General features: G+C 41.0%; 1 protein-coding gene across 4 annotated transcripts in view; it reads right to left on the bottom strand.

The window, feature by feature from the left end:
• Positions 1–279: 279 nt before the first annotated feature.
• The window catches only part of Pigg (phosphatidylinositol glycan anchor biosynthesis class G), a 41,495-nt gene continuing 32,643 nt past the window's right edge, over positions 280–9,131 (bottom strand). For 3 of the 4 annotated variants that reach the window (XM_031337243.1, XM_031337242.1, XM_031337244.1), the window contains 3 exons: positions 8,520–8,829; positions 6,340–6,503; positions 280–2,580 (listed from right to left, as the gene is read on the bottom strand). In XM_031337243.1, the coding sequence (XP_031193103.1) occupies positions 2,364–2,580; positions 6,340–6,503; positions 8,520–8,829 (691 nt within the window). In that variant the 3' untranslated portion in view covers positions 280–2,363. The remainder of the gene's footprint in view (positions 2,581–6,339; positions 6,504–8,519; positions 8,830–9,131) is intronic. The other variant, XR_004109430.1, reaches the window with a different exon arrangement.

Here is a 9,131-nt window from a genome sequence, read left to right as displayed (position 1 = left end):
GAAAAACCTGAAGTTGGCTGATTATATGGATCTTTTAGGAAAGCTGATCTTGATGTTCCTGACAAGTAAGAGGAAGTGGGTTTAGACACTGAGTATGTCAAAAGAGCTATGCTTGACCGAAGCACCCAAGCCTTCTCCAATTTCCCAGTCACCCCACTGTTCATGGAGGCCCTGGTCATGAGGGCCTGTTTTTAGGTCTGGCTGTTCACACAGCATGGGCAAGGTCTTAAGTTTGACCCCTAGCATTTGCCAAAAGAAAACAGACAAAAGTTAATGTCATGGGGTTATACAGTTTGTTTTTATTGAAGTACCTAAGGAATTTAAATGTCTAAACAACAAAGAAAGCACATTATTTATTTTCACTAGAAAATAAGATAGATAATAAAACTATAATTTTTTTATGAACCAAATACATTGTGAATTTTTCTTTCCCTCTTTAAACTCACACACTATACACACTATAGTATATATACACATAGACAACATAACTTGCCCTTTTAAAATATAGTATTCAATCTTTGCTAATTTTATACATCTACATCATATATTTTGATCATTTTTACCCCATCCTCCTCTCCTATACTTCTACTCCATCTGGAACTCTTCTCCTTTCATGCCTTTCCCTACTAACATAATTTAATCAGGGTTACTTACATGTGTATGTGGTTATTAACTAGATCATAGGCAACTTATTCGTGTCTATATGTCTGAAGAAAAATGACTCCTTCTCCAGCAGCCACTAACTAACAATAGTTCTTCAGCTAGGGGTGGTAACTCAGGTGTCCCTTCCCTACTTATGTTAAAATGTGGAGAAACTAAATTTCGTGCAGATTTTAGGTAGACATAGAGTTTCACAATACCTCTCTTCACTCTCTAGCCCTTGCATTCTTTCTGTTTATTCCTCTACAATGTTACTTGATTCTTGGTGTGTGTGTGTGGGGGGGGCAGAGACAGAGAGAGACATAGACACAGAGAAAGATAGAGACAGAGAGACAGATGGTTCATTTAGGACAAAAGATTCAATAGTCAATTATTCTCCATACATTAACGAGTTATGTCTTTGCATTACCCACTGTCAGCTTTTCTGAGAGCAGCCCTAATCTGTGGATAGTAAACATAAACACTTCCAAGATAGTGTGACAACATATCCATTTTGAAAAACACTAGTAGGTTTTTTTCTTAGAGCCTATGACCTTTCTGGCCATGAGCTTTTGATCAGATTCACAGCATGATGTAGGCAAGACTTCAAATCCAACCATAAAATGGTTAGTTATCACCATAACATTCATGCCACTATTATATTAGGGGCATATCTTGCCTAGCAGATCAGTGTTGTGTCATTAGAGTCCATGATGATGTAGACACAATTCTACTAGCTCAAGGATAGGCCTCTTTAATATGACATGACTGAAATATGTTTAAACTTTGAAAAAGACCCTAACCAGATCACTAGTTCAACCTGTACACATAGACAGGTTGAACTTCCCCCGTTTTTGTTTTGGTACCACAGTACAGTAGTCAGGCTGACAGAGAAGAAGTGGTATTAAGATACTTCACACTTTTCTAACCACAGATTTGAGTGAGGCTGGATTCCTTACTTTTTAAACATAAATTACAATAGATCAAATGTGGATTCCAATTATCTTCAATTGAGTGAGTCATTTATTTGTAAAACATAAAAAAATATTTTTTCATTAAACATTTATTTTGAAAAATATAATTATTTTGTTATATTAATATACAGTAGTTTTTATTGAAGGCAGGGAAGAGTTGAGACATGGTCGTCCTATGCAGCCTAAGCAGTCTAGAAATCATATAATATTCTTGGTTCTGCCTTCTTGAGTACTGGTATTATGCAAGTATGTTCTACCTTGTCCACCAACACATTATTTTTTAAATAAATAATGTTTTAAAATGATTTAGTTTTCATTCCAAATGCGACTAACTCTGATTTGAAGAGCTCCTAGGATTGTGAGGTCTTTGAGTAGCCCCTGTAGCAGACATACCCCCTCTTACAAAGCTCCTGAGCTCTCTGAGATAAACATAATGATAAAGTCTAGAACTTTTTCTTCCATCAATTTAAGCATATATAGTCACAACTTATTCAGAGGAAATGAAAATTTCTGAAATTTCAGAGTGATCACCAATAAGGAAATTTTAATATATATTTAAAGTGATCTTAATCTGCTATATAATTTAAATCTAAAATTAAGTTACCCACTCATTTCACAGGCTTCACATTCTTTTTTTTCCACCTCAGAATAATCTTGTGTGTAAGCAGTTCAATACTCAAATCCATGATGCAAACAGTGACTGGAAAGTGCATCAGCTCCAGGTGTGCTGATACACAGGTGTGCCTCCACCTAACCCCTCACGCGGCGAGTCTGGTCTGTGGCAGTGAATACTGCACAAATGGCAGCCGTGATGAGCAGATGCATTCCTTCATAGAGAAGCTTTGGAGAAAATACACTCCATATGAATAAGTGATAGCGCAGAGATGTCACCAGAACAACATATGTGGCAACTGGAACAGAACAAATCAGTGCATAGCAGAAGCAAGCACGGCTCAGTGCTGAACCACTATTAACAAAATAGAAAACACATGTCAGCATGTCACAAGAGCACCACATCCATACCTCTACTTTAAAAATAGCAAGGAACACTTGCTTCTGGACTAGAGGGCATCGCAGTCACTCTTGTGAGTACTTGTTGGATCATTGGACATGATGATAACTGTCCTACATGTGTACAAGGAATGTCAAAACTGGGGTGATAAGATGACTCAGTGGGGAGAAAGGCACCTGCTGCTAAGCCTGACAAAGTTCAATTCCTAGGACCCATATGGTTGAAAAAGAACACTGATTCTTACAAGTTGTCTTCTAACCTATATGTGTGTCACATAACACACACACACACACACACACACACACCAAATAAATAAGTGTAATAAAAATTTAAAACTAGAAATTATTCCTTTAGAAAAGAGAGATAAAACCTAATAAATATATAAAATCCAGAAAACAACAAGAACAAAATATAGTAAATGAAATGAGAAGGACACCATCTGCCCTCGAGCTCTCACAAGTGTCTCCAAACATTTGTAAGCCACAGGAGCTCCATTCCCTGTGAAGGTTACCAAACACCACTGCATTATGTCAGCTGCTCTCATCTCCATCTTTGCATCCTACAGGGATCATCAGTGAAAGCTGCCTGTGACCAGTGGAGACCATGCTCCAGAGAAACTAAGAGTAATGTGGACTGAATATGCCTAAAAGGCGTCAGCTCAACACAGGGTTATAGGAGGCAGCAAAATTGGAGTTTGTGGCAGGGTCCAGAAAGCCTGACCTTTGAGGATTTGTCACACAAGTCCTTTCAGAATGATCAGAGGCTATGGACAGGACAGATAATCCAGGGCTATGGGAACTTACAAATCTAGGATTGTTGCAGACTGGTAAGAATAAAATGTATTTTATGTAATGCTTGTATTGATGGTTTAAAAGCAAAAGGAAAGGTTCGTACAAGTAGGAATAGTGTGCCTGTCAGGCGGTGGTGGTGCACGCCTTTAATCCCAGCACTTGGGAGGCAGAGGCAGGTGGATTTCTGAGTTCAAGGCCAGCCTGGTCTACAGAGTGAGTTCCAGGACAGCCAGGGCTACACAGGGAAACCCTGTCTCGAAAAACCAAAAAGGGAATAGTGTGCCTGAATGTAGCACATGTGTAGCAAGACAAGGCATGTCTTGTGCTCATGTCATGCCAAGTATGCGCTCAGAGACAGAGTGACAAGTGTGCATTGTGTGCACCTGGTAAGCACGGCCTGTGAGGCATGTTCAATCCTGTTCATCAGGCAACTCCACTATTTTAGGACACCCCCCCAAACATTTCCTATCTCTATGCTCATAATCCAATGTTGGGCACCAACAACTACTCAGTGGCCAAAATAGTTCTGAGCACCCAGCCCCCCTATTTTTTCAACTGGTGTCACCAGTGGACTGCTTTAGCTAGCCTCTCTTCCATAACAGCACCTTAGGCTTCACTGGCTTCCCATCTTGGTCTTGACACATTTCCTCCTGTCTAGTTCTCCAACTGTTAGATCACACTTGACCCTTCCTCGGATGGCTCCAGTGCTTCTGTTGTTTTACTCCTCATACTTGAACTGCTAGTCCCTACTTGGTACCTGGCCAGGGGAAGGGTTATCTTGTCATAGTCCAAGTGACTTCCACTGCCTCACAAACAGTACACCAATGTTCTAAAAAGTAAGTACTCAGTACAAGCCTTGTGGATAGAGCTTTGGCTCTCATCTCTAGTGAGCATAAATTGGACATCTGTCTGAACCAATGACCTACCAAATGGAGCTTTTTTTCTTATCTGACAGCACATGGTACTGGCTTCTACACTGACTTGCGGGACAGTTTTTAGCATTACCCATGTAAAATGTAGTGCATATTGCTCCTATAATATCAGTATAGGATTTCTGCATTGTTGCAAGCAGGCAGCTCACATCAACCACAACTTCCAGATTCTGTCCCCAACAGCCTCATGTAATGTATATGATACTGGTAAACCAGATTTAGGTTGTATAATTTAAGAAGGACTGTCTATAGACTGCCTCAAAATACAGGCATGGAACATCTACAGGCAGGCAAAGCTCAAGCATTACTGTTCTCAAGTTTACAGCCTTACTAAAAATGTTTCCTCCCATGAATAGCAAAGTATTAAGGTGTGGGGAGTTATCTGTTTCTACAATTCAAATGGGGTTTACCAAGGAGGCTGCTTTTCTTTCTAGCTGAGGCCACTACAGTTTCTCATCTAGTTTGAGAGATTTCTGTAGTTAATGCTTGAGCATCTTTACCTGAGGGAAATGAAGAACCAGTGAACTAGTATGCCATTCTAGTCTTGGGCTTGCTGAGTTCAATGCTATCTGGGTCCCTCCATGGCGGTTAGATATTGAGTCTGGAGCTAAGAAGAGACTCCAGGTCATAGACATGGATGACAGAACAAATCCATGAAAGAAGCTAAAACAAAGCCAGAGGAGCAGCAGAACCACAGTGACACTGGCAGGAACAAGGGTATGCAGCCTGCAGAAGCCAGGAGACATCCCAAGAGGGGTTAGCCCCGAAAGTCCCCATAGCAAGAGCCACTCATCCAAATAGGCAGAGAGGAGGGAACTGGGAAGCCCAAGCTTTACTTGGACACCTGGAATATGGGACCTGAAAAGTCTGGAACCTCTAGTCAGAGTAAGGTTCTGTGCTGATAGAGCTGTGTCCATGTATGAGAGGCAGGTCCATTGTCACAGAAGAAAGGTAGCTTTCTATGATTCAGGCACATTAAGAAGAAAGTAGCGGGGGCTGGAGAGATGGCTCAGTGCTTAAGAGCACTGATTGCTCTCCCAAAGGTCCTAGGTTCAAATCCCAGCAACCACATGGTGGCTCACAGCCATCCGTAATGAGGTCTAACACCCTCTTCTGGTGTGTCTGAAGACAGCTATAGTGTACTTACATATAATAATAAATAAATCTTAAAAAAGAAAAGTAAGTAGGCACAGCTGGGTGTGTATATATAGGTGTGCCTATATATGTCTAGGAGCAGGAGTAGTGAACTTCTAGATAACTCTGAACCTCTCATGAAGCCTTCTTTCAGAGAAAAACAACACATTAATCAACAACTAGAAGCAAAAATGAGATAGTGGGATACTATAGAGAAAATAGGTAGAGACAGATTAGAATGTGCTGATCGAGCCCAAAGAGCTATAAATACCCTAAAAGTAGGAACCTTTAGCAAGCTAGACCCTGGCAAGGGCCTCCATGCTAGTGGGGGCACAAGAGCCTAGACTGGCTTAGAAAGAGTGGCATTCACCTATACCTGAATTTGTGCCCCACCTTGTACTTCTATTCAGCTGTCATTTCTATCAACAGGCAGCACTCTTAGCTGCTCACTGACTCAGAATCTGTTCAGTCAGCAGCAGTTCTTCCTAATACATTCTTCCAGCCTGTGTCTTTTGCCTCCCTGCCCTCAGAATAGAAGAACGGGCAGAAGAACATGAAGTGGCTCAGAGCTGAGCTGACGTTCCCCAGTCCACATTCCCATTCCATGACTGAGATCAGACAAGTGTCTCTTGCTATGGGATATCTCCAGGTTTCCTCTGCTGACACCAATGACCTCAAGACTACACATTCTTGCCTTTGCTAGTTGGTGGCTGGCTCTGTTTCCCCTCTGGTTTTGCCACATGGCTTTCTTTATGGATTTTTTTCTTGTTGTATTGTGTTGTGTTATTACTCTTAAAACTCTTAAAAACAGACAAACAGAAATCACATTGTTCTGAAAGACAAAGTAAGTGCCTTACTTGTCCCCTTCTGAGCTCAGGAAGTACACAAGGTGGCTGGCCCAGAGCACAGGCCCTACATAGGTTCCAAATGCTGTGAGGAATGTGGCTGGAACTTCCATGTAGGTATCTAAGCCCACAAAGCCTGCTGAAATGTCGATGGTAGCAATGTTGTTGGAATTACCCTGGAACATAGAAAAAAACCAAGGCTGACTTTTCTGCATGCCAGCATGGGTAGATAGTTAGAGGGGTAAGGGGCATTGAGTAGTCAGTCATCTGGCTGCTCCTTAGTCACTGAGCTGGTTCTGGATGGGTCATATTTCTCTGTGCCATCTTATTCCAGACCAGGAAATGGTAGAAAAATACTTACACAGAGTGAGTCTTTTGAAGAATTTTGCATACTTCAATCTTTTCACTGAGCAGAGCAAATTCACACCTTCCCCCAGACACATCAAGACAACTGCACAGACCTTTCCTTGAAGACTTCTACTTGAGGATGATGCAAGTGGTCCTAGGAGGCCCACATCATAGAAAACATCTCCTGGATGCTGTCAGATTGTGTACCAACTTCTCTACTGCAGTCAAGAGGTTAGCTAGAGCCTAGCACTGCTGAAATGCACATAGTACATGAGGATCCATGACACACAGTATACAAACTGGTGGCTCCCTACATTCTATTAGTTATACCCATATGCCCAAGCTATTCATATGTCTTGAACCTGTTATGGGAGAGCTTTGCTGATCTATGGGAGACCAAGGTAGAAAGTTTCAGGAGAGTCAGATCACCACAGCAAACTGAGCCCAAGTCTGGTCTTAGTCTGGTCATAGTACTTAAGGAATTATAGATTCTAATAATTTAATCCAATTACTCTTGGCCTTTGGGGTCAAAAGGACAAACATACAACTTTGAGTTGTTTCATGGGTGAGGCTGGGACACATATGAAACCAAGAACAAAGGAAGAGCACAGGGAGGAGACTGACCAGTAAAGAGGAGAGGCTAGCACACACAGAAGAGGTATAGTGCAACTATGAAGGGATCTATGGTGATGATTATACACCCTCTCTGGGAGGCATCCGCTACACACCAAAACTAAGGCAGGTTTGGCTCTAAATACTAGAAAAAGTCCTACAGTCCTCCAGACCTTAGGGGACTAATAATTTTAGAGATATCCAATAGTTCCCAGCATGGACAGCCTCAATACCAGGGGTAAAGGTACATGGAAGTATAATTACTACATTCCTAAAATCAAAACACATTAAAAAAAACTTGTGTCTTCTTTACAGTTCCTATCTAATCCTTCCTGCGAAGCAACAACCTCCTGTCTTATTGACATCTAGATGTATTTGTCTTATTGACATCTACATGTATCTACTGTCTTATTGACATCTACATGTATCTACTGTCTTATTGACATCTACATGTATCTACTGTCTTATTGGCATCTACATGTATCTACTGTCTTATTGATATCTAGATGTATCTACTGTCTTATTGACATCTAGATGTATCTACAGTAAGAATGTTTTGTTTTTTGACATAGGGTCTCACTATGTACTTCTGGCTGGCCTGGAACTCATTGTGTAGACCAGTTTGGCCTCCAACTTACAGAGATCCACCTGCCTCTGCCTCCCCAGTACTAGGAGAAAAGGCATACACTAACTCTGGTTAAGCATGCTTTTTAAAAGTGACAAACTGTAATTTATCTAATAAAATACACATAAGAGTTAAGTATAATTTTCCATGCATTACAAGTTCTTTCACTGAACACATATAACCTTCCATCTTATAACATTTTTGCAAAGAAAAACTAAAAGATAGGTGACATAAAAAGTTACTAGCTGTCTTTGTTAGGGTTTCACTACTGTCAGCAGACACCATGGCCAAAGCATCTCTTATAATGACAACATTTAATTGGGGCTGGCTTATAAGTTCAGAGGTTCAGTTCATTGTCATCATGGTGGGAGCATGGCAGCATCCAGGCAAGCATGGTACAGGAGGAGCTGAGAGTTCTATATCTTCATTTGGAGGCTGCTAGGAGAAATCTGACTTCCAGGCAGCTAGGATAAGGGTCTTAAAGCCCAAGACCACAGAGGCACACCTACTCCAACAAGGCCACACCTCCAAATAGTGCCACTCTTTGGGCCAAGCATATACAAAGTATCACACTAGCCTTCTATCCAAGATAACAATGAAAACCTACCTGGAAATAGAAGAATGCTTGACCGAACCAATAATGCATTACAGTGATCTCAGCTGCATCATGTCTCAGGGGCTTCCAGATGAACTTAGTCATTACAGTCTGAATCAAGAGACTAAATGCTAACACTGGAAGATTGTGTGGTCTCAAGAGCAAAGCTGCCAGAAGAACTAATCCACTATGCATTTCCCACAAGCCTACAGTCTTGGTTTTGAAGTCTGTTGCAATGACTTGGGCTTTAAGTAAATCTTTGGTACCAGTGAACAGAATACCAAGGACAAAGACATAAACAAAACGAGCTTCAACAATTCCCCTAAAAAAAAAAAAAAAATAGCAAAACATGTTACAATCATTTGTACAATCTAGAAAAATTGAAGTAAATATTCCCATTTAAAACATGTATCTAATTAGAGAATGTCTAAATGTGACAGTATAGCTAAACAAGCTGTGGCTAATTTAAAAAGGTGACATATTTGGCACATGTGCCCTTGATGAGCAGGTAGTAAGGTCAACAGGCATATGCTGAAATGGTCCTGATGAAGCATACGCTGGAATGGATGGTCCTGATGGAGCATATGCTGGAATGGATGGTCCTGATGGAGCATATGCTGGAAT

This window comes from Mastomys coucha, unplaced genomic scaffold (genome assembly GCF_008632895.1).
Source record: "Mastomys coucha isolate ucsf_1 unplaced genomic scaffold, UCSF_Mcou_1 pScaffold22, whole genome shotgun sequence".
Classification (NCBI taxonomy): domain Eukaryota; kingdom Metazoa; phylum Chordata; class Mammalia; order Rodentia; family Muridae; genus Mastomys; species Mastomys coucha.
This window is presented reverse-complemented; position numbering and strand designations above follow the sequence as displayed.